This window comes from Leuresthes tenuis, unplaced genomic scaffold (genome assembly GCF_036924035.1).
Source record: "Leuresthes tenuis unplaced genomic scaffold, fLeuTen1.0.hap1 SCAF_12, whole genome shotgun sequence".
NCBI lineage: Eukaryota > Metazoa > Chordata > Actinopteri > Atheriniformes > Atherinopsidae > Leuresthes > Leuresthes tenuis.
In genome coordinates, this window is record NW_027325366.1 from 8,278,595 (window position 1) to 8,295,387 (window position 16,793).

The following is a 16,793-nucleotide window of genomic DNA, read 5'->3' on the forward strand; positions in this document are numbered from 1 at the left end:
TATAGGTCAAGAGTTTTCCAAAACTGTTAAGAACTGGTCTATAGCCCATTTTGTTGCTGCTCTGTAAACGTTCAAAAGAGTCTCAGGTTCAAGGTTCTATGGTCACCTCTGAGGAGCAGGAGCTGCCCACAATTTTCATACTGACCTATGTTACTCCCTGGATCACGACCTTTCCAATGGTGTCTTCACTTTTGTCCTTCACCAAAGTTTAATTTTCATCTTTCTCCAAGGCAAGACCCTTTGAGGTGTACTTTCTCACACCCTTATTAAGGCCAAGCCGGATTAAATAATTCAAACGTGTACAAAATATTGAGGTCTGCTTAATACACTCTCAGACTTTTAAATTTGGACCAGTTTAGACCTGGTTTTCCCCATAATTTACAGTGAGTTTCATATTTTATTTTCTAATGACCTAATATGGCCAATTATACTTTCTTTATCCCTTTCCCCAGGCTGACAGGATGGTTCTAGATGACCAAGACTTCAGCATTTTAGAGTGCCAATACGTATCTGGATATACAATTTTAACTTTTGCATACATTGCCTTGCAAATGTTGTTTATTAGCAATGATGTGAAGATGATGAAGGGATTTCCGTACACTTACAGTGTTGTCTCATTTTCTTCACTCCATTTTAATCACTCCACCCTGTCCAAAGTGTGTTACTTTAGCTCAAGATAGAACTGCTACGAGTGAGTGGTGTCTGTAGCTGTTTATTTGTTAGAGCACCTATTTAATGATAATTTTTATTCTCTTTTATCCCTGACCATTTTTATGTTTTGATTTATTTATCCATGTTTACTTATTTATTGTTGAAATTAACTACACTGATCTCCAAAAGGTGGATGTGTGAAACACAATTTAGTTTTTTATGTGACGCATAAGAATGACAAATAAAACCCATCTTTATTTTATTTGTTTATATATTACCTGTCGGTAAATACATCCTCCTGTAAATATAATTATTACGGCTCTCTCCATTCGCTTCGGCGCTCTGATTTGATGCAGAAGATGTCAGTGGGCAATGATCTTTCAGGGTCCGCAGTTATTCATCCAAAATGAACTTGCAGTTTTTCTCCGTTGCCTGCGTGTATTTCCTTTATAGTGCGTTTCAGTAGCAAAGCCGGAAAACAAACGCAAATTAAAACAAGCAAACAAACAAACAAAAAAATAGCCTATGGTGATTGAACGTGACATTTGCGGAAGCTACAGCGATAGTAGCGTCCTTAGTAACCACCATAGCAACGTTAGAAACAAAAATAAACTTTACAGGTTAACAACTAACAAATTAAAGCTTGCATACATTCCCTGAAGGAAGATCGTAAAAAAAAAAAAAGTACAGTTTTCACTTTCAACAATGTATTATAATGTCAAACGTATTTTAAAATGTTTATTTTCCTCTGTGAATAAAAGGCACATCATCCCTGACTTCAGGCTTTGCGCAGGCACGCTGGTCGCTCGTGTTGATGGATATTTGTAGGATTATGCACAAAAATTTGTCCATAACTTTTCATACTTTTTCATATGAACTGTGGGTGAGAGGAGCCTTGTATTTTTTAATAGAATTACTTCGCTTAACCCAAAAAACAGCACATTCTTGGACCCAGAAAAAGTCCTGTTAATGCCAACTGGAACTACACACTGTTGAGTCCTCGAAGCCATGCCAAGCATTCTGACTGCATATAAGGTTGGCCAAACCTTTGGGGCTTCCACAGCATTATGTAACAACTCACTTTCTACTTTAATAAAGATGTTCACAGAGCACAGAAGAAGCACATTACATTCCCAGAAAGCTCATTTGATCCAACTTGCTTTTGAAAAAGACTTGACCAAGAAATGCAAAACAGAGTGGAAAGTAATTTTGCTCAGGCTGGGAAGCATTGTCTACATATTTTTTAAACTTAGCCCAGAATCTGAGCCATCTTTACAAAGCATATTAAGTCACAATTAAATTTTTATTGACAATATCTATTTTAAAATATGTTAAGTTATTGTTTGCTGAAGATGTTCCCGATATGTTTTACAGAGTTGAAGTAAGTTGCGCAAAATTGAATTGCCTAAGTTTGATAGAGCACTAGTAACCTTTCTCAAAACTACATTTATGTAAAGTACTTTTGAACTCCACCACAGTTCCTCTTTGACTGGGACATACATAAGTGGGCTAATGGATAATAAAATTGGGTCTGCACTGATGGTCTGTCAAGTTGTGTGAAATGCTATCCATGGTGCTGAACGGATCTCTCATAATATCACTGTTTAGGTACTGTGATTACCTGACATGGGTCTCAGACAGTCATTAATTATAAGGTGTGATTGTTGGTTAAGATTACAGGACTAACTTTGCTATTTAGAAATTAAATGTTCTACTTTATGTTAAATCCATCAGATCACAACTGATATCAGCAGGATCAAATTTTAATTGTGGGCATAAGTATTTTGTTTGTTTTTTTCTTATCAGAAAAAATAAAATACATTCTATATCTAGTCTGCTTTGACATAGGCCAGGTTACTATTCCCTGGAACCGGTACTGCTTGCCTTACTTGTTGTAAAGGGCTGCAATCAGGGTTCTAGTTTCAAATGGCAGTGGAGTAAATGCACAATGGCATACATAAGGATGTACTTTTGGAATTGCTCAATCGCTTTAAACCAGTGGAAAAAATATATTTGAAAAAGAAATTGCTAATTTAATTTGTTACGCTTTGTGTACTCAGAATAGAAAAAAGAAAGATAAGCACATAATTTACATTAAGTTCAGGTACTTCAAGGTACTGTTGGTTGCAATTCCTGGGTAAAGCTCCTAGTAAAAGGGAAGAAAAAAAAAAAAACAACTGAAAACTTTCTATCAACATCATATGTGTATATAAATAATTTTTATTCTTAGTATCAACACCTCAGATTTGTAGACCCTTGTCTATAAGAGTGCAAAAATTGATTATTCTTGTGGAATTAATTCTGTTTCTTTGTATGTGTATTCTGTGGCACTGTATTGATTATTGAGTCTTTGCCAATCCATGGTTTTTTTATGTATATCCAGCTAACTTGCGTTGAATAATGAAATCCAGTGCCCATGTTTAGTCAGTAGTATAACAGAGAACAATAGAACGTTACCACATTATATTTGTTGTAATGGTAGTGGCTGTAATTTAGTATGCCATACATCACATAGCAACGCGTTACTTCTGTTATCCAGCTGTTGATAATTAATAAGCTATAAGTTAACAACTCTGCATGTACAACAAGCTAAAAACAAGATAACAACGGACTAAAACTATGGTTACCGTCAAATGCAAGCCTTGCCCTGTGAAGACAGTATGCCACTGCAAATTGCGAATAAACAATTGTCAACCTTAGGGAGGATATCCGACGACTCTCACATGAGCTCCAGAAGAAAGACGAATTGTTGTCCAACTTCATGGACGTGACGACCGAGCAGTGCGTTAAGCTGTCCTCTGTCAGCACAGCGCTTCAGGACACTGCTGTTTGGGATTCCCACTTCTGCCCACAGCTCTCCTGCTCAAATCCTAAACATGAGGCTCCATACACAGAAGTTGTGATCCGAGGGAAGAAGAGAGACATAGGTGAAACTGTTCCCCCCCTCCACTTTTCAAAACGGTACTCGGCACTTTCAACTGGTGACATCCCAAACCACCTCACTGATGTCCCTGCATCAACAACCCCATCCCACCTTGAACTCGAAATGACTCCATTTGACTTCACTGCGTCCCCTCCGTCACCACCAGTGAGTGTCCTGACGCGCTAAAACGCAGGCTACACGACCGACTCCCCGCTCGTTGACATCTGCTAACCAGCGCAGGATACTGAAGGAGGCTGTGCTCCAGCACTCGAGTAGTGTCACCGGCCAAGTCCCTCCAACAGCGGCTCCGGAGACGACGATGGCTGCTCTTCCTCCATTCGCTGTGTCTGTTTCCCCAGCGGCAGCTGCAGTGGCGATAGGGTATCCGCCTCAGATGGGTGCGTCGAGTCCTTCTTCATCTTCCGCAGCTGTGTTAGACCCTCCAGCAGCAGCGATGGGAGCTCCATGTTCGATGGCAGTGTCTGATCCTCCAGCAGTAGCAGTGGTGACAGGAGCTCCCGATTCCCGGGACAAGAGCTCCCAATTTGGTGGTGATGGGAGCTCCATGTTTGGCAGCCGTGTCGGATCCTCCAGCGGGTCCTCCAGGAGCAGCAGCAGCAGCGGCGAAAGGAGCTCCTGGTTCAGTGGCTGTGTTAGATCCTCCAGCGGGTGGTCCACCACTACTTGCACCTGTGGCCACTGCCCCTATTCCCACCCTACTCGGGCCAGAGATGGAATTTTATGTCAGCCTAATTTTTCTTCCTAAATATATCTTAAAAGTGACTTTAGCATAGAGCTGCAGACTGAGAAACAGAATGGAACTACAACCTGAAGTCTTACCTAGTCCCACTTCAAATTTGACTGTAATACAACAAGAAATTAATATTTTGTACATGTTTGTCTAAGAATAGGACCAGGCATGCCAAAACTGTGTCATTTGGAGAGGGAAAAAAGGCTGCCATTCCCGAACGCTTAAACATGCAGTCATGATCTTAGGCTCTAATGAAAGGTTACACTTGGGACTGTCTTATCCCACATACTGTTTCAGTATTACTGACAAAGAATAACAGAAGCACAAACACATTTTGTCTATAACCAGAGCTTTGTGCATACAATAAATGCTCAAACGAATAGTAAATGCAACGAGTTTATATGCATAAATAATGACATAGCAAACAAGACTGAATGACTATTCACAATTTGTATTGACATTATTTGCTGTTGATGCCTTCTGTTCTTTGAGCAAGATGCATTCACAAAAGTAATGTCCACGAAGTAGAAGAAAGTCTACTTCTGCGTTTTATATCTTATCAAGCCATCTGATAGGTCATGTACCCCCATGTACCTAAAATGACATTTAGAAAAACAAAAAAGAAAAATCATACCAAAATATGTCCAGCATTCATTACATTACAAATATAAATAATACTCAGCAACAGCGATGTTTCCCTCTTCAGATGCTTTGTCCAGTCATTATTACTGTCCCCGACGTCAGAAGCATCACTGTCCCGTCGTAAACAAACCTCCGAGGTGTCCTCCTTACTGTATTTTGTTTTTGAGGTTTGTTTAGCCATGTTGTAGAAAAATAAACAAATAAACGGCAGAATCTGAAATTACGCACGACTATGCATAATTTGCCACTATTACGCCAGACTATTTTTGTGTGACGCTTTTTACGTGTTACATTTGCAATATATGGAAGAAAAGACCAACCCACAATCTGCATACCTTTGTTTTCAGAATTTCATTAGCTATTCAATGCAAAACTCTGAAGTAAAATCAGTCGCAACTGGTTCAAGCCTTACATATAAGAATAGGTGCAGATACTATTGACGCATCGGTGAGTAATTGACTATTGTGTCCCAGCAGACAAGGTGAACAGTCATCTATTGGAACAAGTAACATGTCATTCAAATGTTTAAAGACCAGAACAACTCAGTGTGGCTAATACATGCATGCTAACTGAAGTTAAGATCAAGAATGTGCGGAAAAATATGCATCTGATGGAAATTTTGAAAGTTTGCCACCGCAGACTGTGTCTTTGTGGGAGTAAGACTGGTTATAGACTAACTATTTTACTGGAGTACATTAACTGGACCCTTGCCAACATAACAGGGCCATTTTTGTTGGAGTTGTATCTTTTCTTAGAATACTGTGAGGGTTTATAGGTGACTTTGGTACTTTTTATATTTGCGACTGGTTTTACACAAGTGTTTACTGTGCCCACAGTTCCTGGATTTCCAATGGTATATAACATACTTAGGTCCATATAAAGGGGGGCTAAGGAAAACCCCAGATTCACCCTGAAGTATGCAACGTCCCGCCGGCAGACATAAAAACGTTAAGAGGTTAAATAAAACATATTTTGCTGAATGCATGAGGTTTTGATGGGTGATTGGTATTCCAGTTTCATAATGTATGGCTGGTGTTAATCAGGTAGGCCTTTGTTTAACAATGTTCATGGTTGTTTATCCATGATTTCAAATAATTCTACAATGGCTTTTTAGTGCAAACTATTGGCCCATAGGGTATTACAAAAGCAACTACTTGAGCGCCAGTTAATGTCCAAATTACTCAAAAATAACTGATTGCGTAGGTGCTATATTAAAAGATCCTAGACAACCATACATACATGACTAGCATGTGGCGACATCATTGGTCACTCCAGGTATTTCTAATTCAATGTATTGTATCCTGTATCAAGGACTCTCTTTTGGCTACTTTACATGCCAATTAAGATCTGGGACAATGTGTATTTCAAGGTTTTCTTATGTTATTTTAAGTTTTCTGACGGGCACATGAAATGGAGAGAGAGTAGGATGCCCTCCTGCAATTTCTGCAGGGCTGTGGGATTCAGGAAGGAATCATAAACAAACTAAAAAATAACAAGGTATTTTTCCCCACATTCGTGGTAATATGTATTGCGTTGTTCGGCAAGACCGTGAAATCGAACGATAGGCTGTAAAATTCCCCTTTATTGACCCAAAACAAAATGGTTACTATTGGCAACAGCCACGACAAAAAACAGTTTGCTCTCCTATTTTCTTATTTACTGTTATTGATGTGAAGTATTAAGTATTTTGGACTGTATAATATTTAGCTCTCTTGTATAATGAAATTGAAAACATCCAGTCATGATATGTATCATTTTATTAATTATAACAAGCATATGAAAAGGCTGTGATAAGTAAACTAAAATAAATGTGAGATTAGTGAAAGAAGTGACCATCTGTCAATCAGAATTGAACTTAAGGATTCTTAGACACTCCCACAATAGTACATTTATAGAAAACCTGTTACAGAACTCAGGAGGAAAATCAGATAAGCTTTATCTTAGGTAGAACGTAGTTTATAAAACTACACAGCTAAACAGAAATTGACCAATACAGAAGTATGGAGATAAAGTTTGTATGGAAGGGCTTAACGGGAGAACTGCCTCTGATCAGTTTTTCCTTTGTTGACATGCTTAAAAATTTTGGATTTTTGCACTGTCTTGAACTTCTGGTATCCAAAGCCACCTCCACCACCTCGCTTCTGCAGTTTTGCACCTTTATTGCCGTGGATGTCTCAAGAGGGGAGCAATTAAGGAGAAAAACGGTTTTCTTTATGCATTTGTGGAGCCAATTTCTTTTATGGCGATTTCATTTCAAACCATTAGGTCACAGGTAAATGTACTGTACTTGTATAGCGCTTTTCTAGTCTAGCTGACCACTCAAAACACTTTAAGACTACATGCCACATTCACCCACACAGCACATCTTAGTCTATACCCAACTACGTGCTTCCTAGTCATTCATACGTCGATGGCTGCATCGGTAGGCAACGTAGGGTTGAGTGTCTTGCCCAAGGACACTTCGACATGTGGAGTCGGAGTCAAACCATCCTCCGCACTGAGTACAGAAAGTGCTGTCAACTGATTTATACTTATAATACACTGTCAACACCAAAACTCGTGCTTACAGACTCCGACTAAACCACGATGAGGACCAGTCTGGGACGATGCAACAGATGTACTACCCGTTAGACAACATGTAATATTTGTTGGTGCATAGAAATTGAATGTTTTACATTAGAATCTAACTATTTTTTAAGCAGAATGAAGACCTGTGCAATGATGGAAACAAATAATAGAGTGTATATGTAACCACATTAAAGGATACTGAGATCAACATATGGGGGAACTTTGAAGCCGAAGGACTGCGCCACCATGGGTAGGTTGAGTGTGTTAACACTGTAGATCTGTTTGAGGGAGTGGGAGTCGTATGCCCTCACATAAGACTTATAAGCCTCTTGGGCTGACTTGTGGAGGTAGTAGTTCTTCTCGATCAGTTTCTCCAACTAAGAAACAAGAGTTTCGAAATCAGACACAGATCAGGAACCAGTGTTTAATATTTTCCAAGAGTATGGAGTATATATATTCCTAAAAGTTCCTAATGCAAAAAACAAACAAACAAAAAAAAAAACAGCAAGTGACGAAATTGTAAGAATTCTTACAATTTCTGTGGGCATTTCCCTTGAAAATGAAAGAATAGATCCTAGTAAAGATAAATAGTATTCATAAAGCATCTTAACCCTTAAACAACCTACTAAGGTAAAAAAATGGTTGGTAGGAGGACTTCTAAAAGGCTGAAGCGTTTCTCAAGCAGCAAAGGAAAAGACTGAAAGAGATGGATGAGATGTGCTCAAGACATGGATTACTTTGAATTATTAAAAGGCTACTAATCATTTTGTGCACAACAGTACAGTAATGCCAGAAATTAAAGTGATCACTAAAATAAAATAACAGGAAAGTGGGAAAATTCAGCTAAGAACCAGAGATTTTTGATCTTTCGCAACATTCTATAGGCAGAGTGATCAGACAGCTCTTTCAGAACGCAAGAGTTTTATTACACTCAAATAAATTAAGCTAACCAAACAATAGGGTCAGCTGTCCTCACAAAGATAAGAGATGAGAGCAAAGACTTCAAGCAAGAAGATTTTAAGCCAAGTTAAGAGCCCTCTGAGAAAATTCTGTAGCTTTATGAATACAGCCCCAGATATTCATCTAAAGCATTTAATGCTATATCACTGAGCGGAGACTCAAGTAGTTTTCTCACCTGGGACTGGATATCAGAGACTTTACTCCAGGAAAACTCAAACTCACTCAGTGGAACCTAAACCGAACACATTAATAGAGCCAAACCTCAGAATTCATGATTTCAAAAATGACATTCAAATATAGAAAATGCAAAGATTTTATTTTAACCTAGAAACACTGAAAGGGAAATTTATTGGTCAACTGTGTATGTAAAGTAAATAAAAACCAGAGAGTGTGAGATGATCACCTTGGCTTGTTTCAGGAAGCGAAGGAAACCGAGTTCCTGAGGCCGCAGAATGAGAAGTGCATGGCCTTTGCCATTGATGCCTCGGGCTGTTCTGCCCACCCTGTGGATGTACTCCTGTTTGCAAGGAGGAAAGCTTTAAATTAATCTTATAAAGTAATTAAAACAGTCGCTTAGCTTAATTTGAAGATATAAGTTTTTGATACCTTGGGGTCATCTGGGGGATCATACTGGACAATCCAGTCCACCTCAGGGATGTCGAGCCCTCGAGCTGCCACATCTGTACACAGCAGGATCCCAGAGTCAGCATTGCAGAACTGAAAGAAGGTGGTGGTACGTTTGGTCTGCTTCTGCTTGCCCTGTGAGATGGTATATGTAAAGAAAAATTTCAACAACAGCTGGCTCTGCAGATGACAATAAAAATTGTCCGATGACTCCTGTGAGGGAGAGCTTACATGGATGGCCATGACAGGTAGGTCAATGTAGTTGAGCAACTCATAGTGGAATTTGACAGACATGCAGGAAGAGAAAAAGACCATTAGCTTCTTCTTGCGGTTCTTCTTCAGGAAGGTGAAGAGAAGCAGGAAGCGTTTCTCAGATGGACACACCACATAGCCCTGAAATACATGACAAGATCACAGTTTCTTTCATGTGTGATCATGACTGCAAAATTATTCCATTTACTAAATGACACTCCACAATTGCATTCACAACCGTGTTGAGGTAAGGTTTTAAGCTTGGCCATTTATTTGTAACATCGTCCCTGACCTAGTACTCTAGTATTAGTCCAAGTGTGAAATTGTGTAATCAACCACAGTATGTATGAAGCTGTGGACTGTTGAAGTATAATTTCAAGACATTCTGCCACCACCAACTGTCTCTTTCGGAGATCATCATTGATGCAAGTACAGTCAAATTCACAGCAGGGAAGTCAGTTTTAAGTTACTTGAATGGAGATTTTTTTTTCTGATGAAGATGCCATTATATATATATATATATTTATTTTATTAGTGTCAAATGACTACAAGTTGACACCTGGTTTCAAGTTTTATTTATAAAGCTCCAAATCATAACATATGTCAGACATCATGGTGCCAGGTCCACAGGAACTAGGCCATTTTGAGTGGAAGATGCAAATTGGTGCCGTTTTACCTGTTTCCACAACTCGCATATGATCAAACTCCTCCTACAGATTTAATGATAACGGTTTCAAACTTGGTCAGGTTACTCTTTAGCCATGGGGGATTAACAGTTAGGAGAATCTTTTCCAAACTCTGAAGGGTGTGACCGTGGCAGACCCTCAAACTTTCACAACTCACTACTGCTCGCCACAAAACCCAAAGTCACTTATAACTCGTGCATACGTTGTCCGATCTTCACCAGACTTCGGGAGCTTGCCCAAGACTCTGCCCTGACTGCGTACATATATGTATACCGACACTCATCCATAGCGCCACCTGCTGGTGGCTGGAAACGTCGCTGTTTCCACACCTCACATATGATTGAACTCCTCCAACAGATGTAATGGTAACAGCTTCAAACTTAGCCAGGATAGTAATTGTAAATATTTAAAAATAAAAAATGTTGAGCTACTTCACTAATTTTGAATTTCCCCCACTGGGGAATGAATAAAAAAAAAAAAAAATCTATTCCATGTCAGACAGTACCTGCTCCAAGCCATCCACTGTGGCTTTGTCTTTGTTGTCATCCACCCCGACATACAGGGGCTCTTTCTTCAGGGAGATTCGAGCCAAGTCTTCTACCTTTCGAGTCTGAGTGGCTGAAAAAAGCATGGTCTGTCTCCTCTCTGTAGAGAAAATAAAACAAATTAGTTAGACCTGTGAAAATGGCTAAAAAAAATTACCCTCCGAATATTACAATAACACTTATTACACTTGCTGTCTGGGTTTGAACACTAACTATTTTGTAAGTTGAAATGTACAAAATAGACCATGAATCCTTTTTTCAGGAAGGATGGTTTCATTAAAAGGTTCTAAATGTGTATTATGGTAACTGGTATTAGTGAAAGATAAGATCAATGCTGCTTCAATTTAAACATTTCTAAACCTCTTATCAATGCAACACTGAGGTCACTGAGGAAACCTTACATCTAAAGTCACAAAAAGGACAATATATTAATAATAACATACTTGGCAGCAATTTGATGATCTGCTTTAGTTCCTCTTCAAAGCCCACCTCTAAGATTCTGTCGGCCTCATCAATAATCAAACACTGCAAATTCTTGAACATGAACCCAGGGGTATTCTGAAGAGAAAGTGAGCACATGATTTTAAAAACAACCTCAAAATACAGAGATTAGGAAGAAACAATTTATATGTATATGCCACATATTGTCCCAGCTCACCTGCAGGTGGTCCAGCAGACGGCCAGGTGTGGCTACCAGTATATTGACGCCATTTGCCAGTTTTTGGGCCTCAGCTGAGCGGTTGCTGCCACCCATGATCAAACCATAGGTGTGCACGTGGTGAGTCATCAGCTCCTTCAGCACACCATAAGTCTGCATTGCCAACTCACGTGTGGGAGAAAGGATCACTACACCAGTGCCTGGAACAAGAAAGGAATCTCAGGATTCAGCGAGTGAAGAGATGAAGAAATGCAACCATGAAAGTCAAAGAAGCAAACAATACAGAAAAAAAACAACTTACCATTCCTTGGCATAAACTTGAGTTTGTACACCAGTTCTATAGATGGGATCAGGAAGGCCAAGGTTTTACCACTTCCTGTCTTAGCAGCAGCAAGAACATCTCTACAGGAAAGCATGGGTTTAACACAGTTCAACATCTCACTCTCAGTGACAGAAATGCGACCTGAAACGGTCAACTCTAAGATTTATGAGTGTGCATGAGAACCACTTTGTAGTCAAAATGGAACAGAAATCTGTCAGTTATTCAGTAAGGTAAAGAAGTGTAAACAAAACAGCGTATAAAGTCCAAATATTTTCTGTTCAGATTTTATCATTAAACATAGTTCCTCAGTTATAGGCTGGTTTTAATGCGTTAGGAAAACCTGTTTCAATTTAAACTAACTTTTTGTACAAGTATGCTATATTAAGCACAATGCATTGTAAAGGTACTTAGAAGTCACATCAATGTACTATTAACAAGTTCTTTCATTGAACTGAAGTCAGTTGGAGAAAAGCCATATCAATTCTGCAACTGACCAACCCTATGGCTACTGAACATTAAAAAAAAAAAAGAAGGCTGCTGAGAAACTGAAAGTGTCTGAAAGAGCCAAAGACAGGATACAGACATCCCTGTGAGGGTATTGTCGGCATGATTTTTAGGAGCCCTAAGACAACTGAAACAAAATCGCGCAATCATAATGTTACATCATTCTACTCATCGGACAAACTCAGGAGAATCAGACTTACCTTCCCTCCAGCAGAGGCCGAATACTTTTGTGCTGAATTTCAGTCATATGTTCAAATCCCATTTCCTTCAGTCCCTTGAGCGTGTTCTCACTCACCAGACCAGCAAGGGAGGCAAACAAAGTGTCCTCGAAGGCTCCTGAACAGCAATTAGTTCATGAAATGAGATGGTACCACTGTAAAGGGCTGTATATAAAATAAAGTTAATTGTCCCAGAGAATATAATCAAATCTAGCATTTCCTGCAGTTACTGCCTTAAGAGGAATCACTGCTTTAACAAAAAGATCATACATAATCCCAAAGGTGAAGATCAAGACCTACAATAAGCAGACAGCATGTGTTCAATACCTGTTAAACCAGATGGCAATTCAGGCTCATCTTCCACTTCTTCAAGTCCCTTCCAAGCTTTGTCTTCTTCATCTGTTGGCTTTTCTTTTCCATCTACCCTAACCTCATTTGCCATCTCTATCTCTTCTTTCTCATTCTTCCTTTTCTTCACAGCTAGAATGAAAATGATCATATTTAAGATGAGCAGCAAAAAAAAGCACTGTTGTTTCCCTTTAACTGGACTTTTGTAGGCATTACCTGGTGGTTTATGAGCCTCTGTTAACTTTCTTTTTTTGCTTTTCTTCTCAGGAGTATCATCAGTTGTGATCCTGTCCACTGGTATCTCAACTTGCCTCTTCGGTTTTTTCTTGGCCTCACAGTCTGTCCTACGGGTGGAGGATCTCTCCTCGAAACGGCCCTTTTCAAGTCCACTGGACTTCACTGTAAAACTTACTGCAACGCAGACCATCAGATGGTAAATGCATAAAACTGATTTATTTTAAATATTTTTTCGCGTACATGTCAGGAGATCTTATTTATTCCTTAAAATGTTCAACTTCATATGAAAATCTGCTGGGAAAAGTCTGGAAGGCTAAATGTGCTATAGCAGTGGCTAACAGCACGTTATCAATGTAGGCTTTAATATCAAAACATGTGACAAGTTGGTGGCATACATATAAAACTGAGCAATCGCACGAGGAGTAATAACAGCAACTGACCGCACTTAAATAACTTTTGAGTAAATTAAATTTACTCGAAAGTTATTGGTGCCACCAAGAGCTAACAACGCTACAACAACAAGTGACGTTCGACCCGGCTCCAGAAATAAACTGACCGTTTTTATTTAGAAACACTCACCAGTCTCCTCGTCTTCTTTGCATTTCTTCAGTGATTTGCGCTCTTTGTTTTTCTCAATTCTTTTCTGAATTTTCTTGCGAAGAAGCTTCATCTGTACGTCCGCCATTGTAACAGCAAATTTCACACGTGTGTGACGCTCGGGTCCTTCGGGGATACTATTGTACAATGCCTTAGTGAAAATGTAAAGGACCTCAGATAAAATTGCCTGAAGAAAAATATTTATATAACACTACCAAAGCTCACAAAAAATAATTTTCAAATAAAAACAATTACAGCACAATAAACATGCAAACTATTAATTAATATTCTTTCAAATTGATTAAAGCCAATTATGACAAAGAGCATCAGTTGAATACATGGCGCAAGTTGGCTGTGTCCGAAATCACTCCCTAACCACTATATAGTGCACTGAATGTATCCCACAATTCACAGCGAAATGTAGTGAACATCTGATGGGCTGTGTCCGAAATCACTCACTCATTCCCTACTCCCTACTCTCTATATAGGGGTATAAATGTAGTGCACAATATAGTGTGCTCAACAGAAAAATCTTTCAGACACCATAGACATATAAACTCTTTATAATGTCACATAATCTTGTCCATAAAAAAAAAAAGTAAAACTACAACCCCTACTGGCGAGACTTCCTGAACCTTAGGCAGCTCCTTTATTTCCTGTCTCACAATATTGGACAAACTGATTAATCCAGTTGAGTCTGAGTAGTCACAATGGTCAGATTCACTCAGCTTTTAGTCACACACTGTACTAGCCATTATTAATAAATGACGAATTAAGCTTTACTTATTAAACGATCTATGTACATTTTCTAGATAAAGCTGCAACCATCTCTACTACTAAAGTTTAAATATTAATTTAATGTCCGTCTGCCATAATACAAGCAGCCCAGAGAATTTTTGGAAATGCATTATGGGATATCTTGCTCCGGTTAGCGACATTTCGCGGTGAATTGTGGGATACATTGAGTGCACTATATAGTGAGCATCAAAAATCCCTAAACATTTGGACACCACTACAAAATGGCGTGGTCACTATATAGTAGTTAGGGAGTGATTTTGGACACAGCCTTACACTCTTGGAGCCACCACAAGATCATCCAGTTAGTACATTGTATTGAAATCACAGACTTGGTACTGTGAAATCTTGATTCAAGTTCTCTCAATACATGTATGTATATGGCAGGGGAAGGCACATCTGCAGCTGCAGAATGCACTTCTGCAGATGAGGAGACTGTGTCACTGAACTCCAGAAGGCTTGAGGTATGTCAATTTTATGGAAATATCCTGCTTATGTAGTCCATAAAGGATATGAAGTCAGTGATGTGGTGCTAATAGAAAATATGTGTAACAGGACCCAGATGCTGCAGTCTCTTAAGAAGCCTGGTAACAATGTGAGTATTGGCCAAATTAAATCTACATTATACACAAATCCTGCTGCGCTAATTTACATTTCTTTTAGTGATTTCACAAACTGTCCGAACACTGTTTTGTTGCTTTTACTCTCTCTATTCCAGGATCTAAGCAACCAAGACAAATGCAACCGACTTGAGGCTAAACTCAGCCAGGATAACCAACATATCCCGGCTTAATCCTTTATCTTGGTTTTGTGCAATACCCCTCTGGCTGACTTTAGTCTCAAGTTGGTTGCATGAAAGCACCTCAAACTTAACCCGGCCAAGTTACTATGGTGATTTACTCTCTGCTGCTGGCCTGCTCAAGACCAGGCTAAGATAATCCTAGTGATTCACCTGTATTTCCACCTTCAATCCTGTGAGGAATTAATGTGTTTTACAGCATGTCCATGGTCTTTCTAAGTATGTTGCATCATTCTAATTATCCTGCATTAAAATATTACATATATATTTCTTATTTACTTTAAAGTTTGTTCTTTATGAAGGATAGAAAGATAAAATAGCTCAAAAGGTAACATGAGGAAAAAGAGATTAAATGACACACATTGTGGATAATTCTTTGCACTTAATCATAACTAAACTCACCAAACTATATTCCAAGAAATTGGCTCCTACAATACTCTACTTTAAAAGTGGCAAGTAGAGGTGCATGTTACTCAGAAAATGTAAAGTGTACAACAGTTAATTAGTGGACTTGAAACTCCTTTACTCCTTTAATTGTAGCCTAATTGTGACAGTTCCAGTGGAGTGTACAGTTTTGGACTACTTACGCATTAAGCCGGTCCGCTATTGTTTGCCAGGATTTCTCACATTCTTTAATTATGGCATTGGTATTGCCTTTTTTTCACCTCTTCATAAAACTCCATCATGTTCATCCATCATCCATGTTCCCATCTGTGATTCTGTGAGCGATCGCGAGGTCTATTTAAGTATGCTGTAATCCCTTATCTTGATTTTGTTCAAGGTGCTCCAATATATATGTAACAACAAAAATAAATAAATCACAGTAAACTAAGGTTATCATTAGTAATGCCAGTAAACTTGAAAAAGTGGGGAGGATAATAAATAAATTAATAAGTAAAATGAGAGGAAAGAGAAAAAATAAGAAAAAAAAGGAAACAGTATGTAAGTACATTATTCTTCTTTGAAAAACCTCTCGTATATATCTGTGGATGTTGTGCTTTGTTTAGTGTCAATTAGTGTAAGAGATTTCTCTTCCGCTGCAATTGAAGTCTATGGCAGCCCATGAACGCTATCGTAAAAAGTTTTGAAATTTGGCACATGTATTCAGGACAGTCCCATTAGCAAAGTCAAGAATTTTTGTGCCCAAAAAGTGAACTCTCTAGCGCCACCAACACATCAAAGTTTGAAGTACATTCAGCTGCATAACTTTGGACTCGTTGGTCCAAATTTCAGAAAGAATCCTTAAATTCCTACATAAAAAACTTTTGTAAAGCATGTCTTGTGTGTGTGAAACACAACCCCCAAGGAAATATGAGACCAAAAAGAGGCTCTTTTCCAAAACCCTCTTACCCGTTTCAAACAATGCACATGGACTTCATTGAACTCACACAAAGTGAACCTTATAAGTACTGTTTAGTGATGATCGATGCTTTTTCCAAATGGGTTGAGATAGTTCCATCAAAACTAGTTGATGCACTAGCAGTAGCTAAGGCTATTAGCAAAACTATCATCCTAGCCCACGGCATCCCGCAAACCATTTACAGTGACAATGGGCCACATTTTGTGAACAAAGTAGTTCAGAAAATGGCAGAGCATTTGGGAATGGATTTGAAAAATCATTGTGCCCATCACCCTCAGAGTGCAGGCCTTGTGGAAAGAACAAATTGCACTATCAAAAGCAGATTGAAAAAGTGCATGGAATCTACTGGCCGT

At 38.9% G+C, this 16,793-nt stretch overlaps 1 protein-coding gene across 1 annotated transcript; it reads right to left on the reverse strand.

The window, feature by feature from the left end:
• Positions 1-6,706: 6,706 nt before the first annotated feature.
• Positions 6,707-13,635, reverse strand: ddx18 (DEAD (Asp-Glu-Ala-Asp) box polypeptide 18). The gene is made up of 14 exons (XM_072396512.1): positions 13,469-13,635; positions 12,869-13,063; positions 12,632-12,784; positions 12,287-12,422; positions 11,562-11,662; positions 11,261-11,460; positions 11,046-11,160; positions 10,563-10,702; positions 9,351-9,512; positions 9,102-9,254; positions 8,899-9,012; positions 8,671-8,727; positions 7,735-7,912; positions 6,707-7,140 (listed from the first exon to the last, which is right to left on the reverse strand). The coding sequence occupies exons 1-14, from the start codon at positions 13,572-13,574 to the stop codon at positions 6,995-6,997; spliced, it is 1,956 nt and encodes a 651-aa protein (XP_072252613.1). The 5' UTR covers positions 13,575-13,635; the 3' UTR covers positions 6,707-6,994.
• Positions 13,636-16,793: the final 3,158 nt, after the last annotated feature.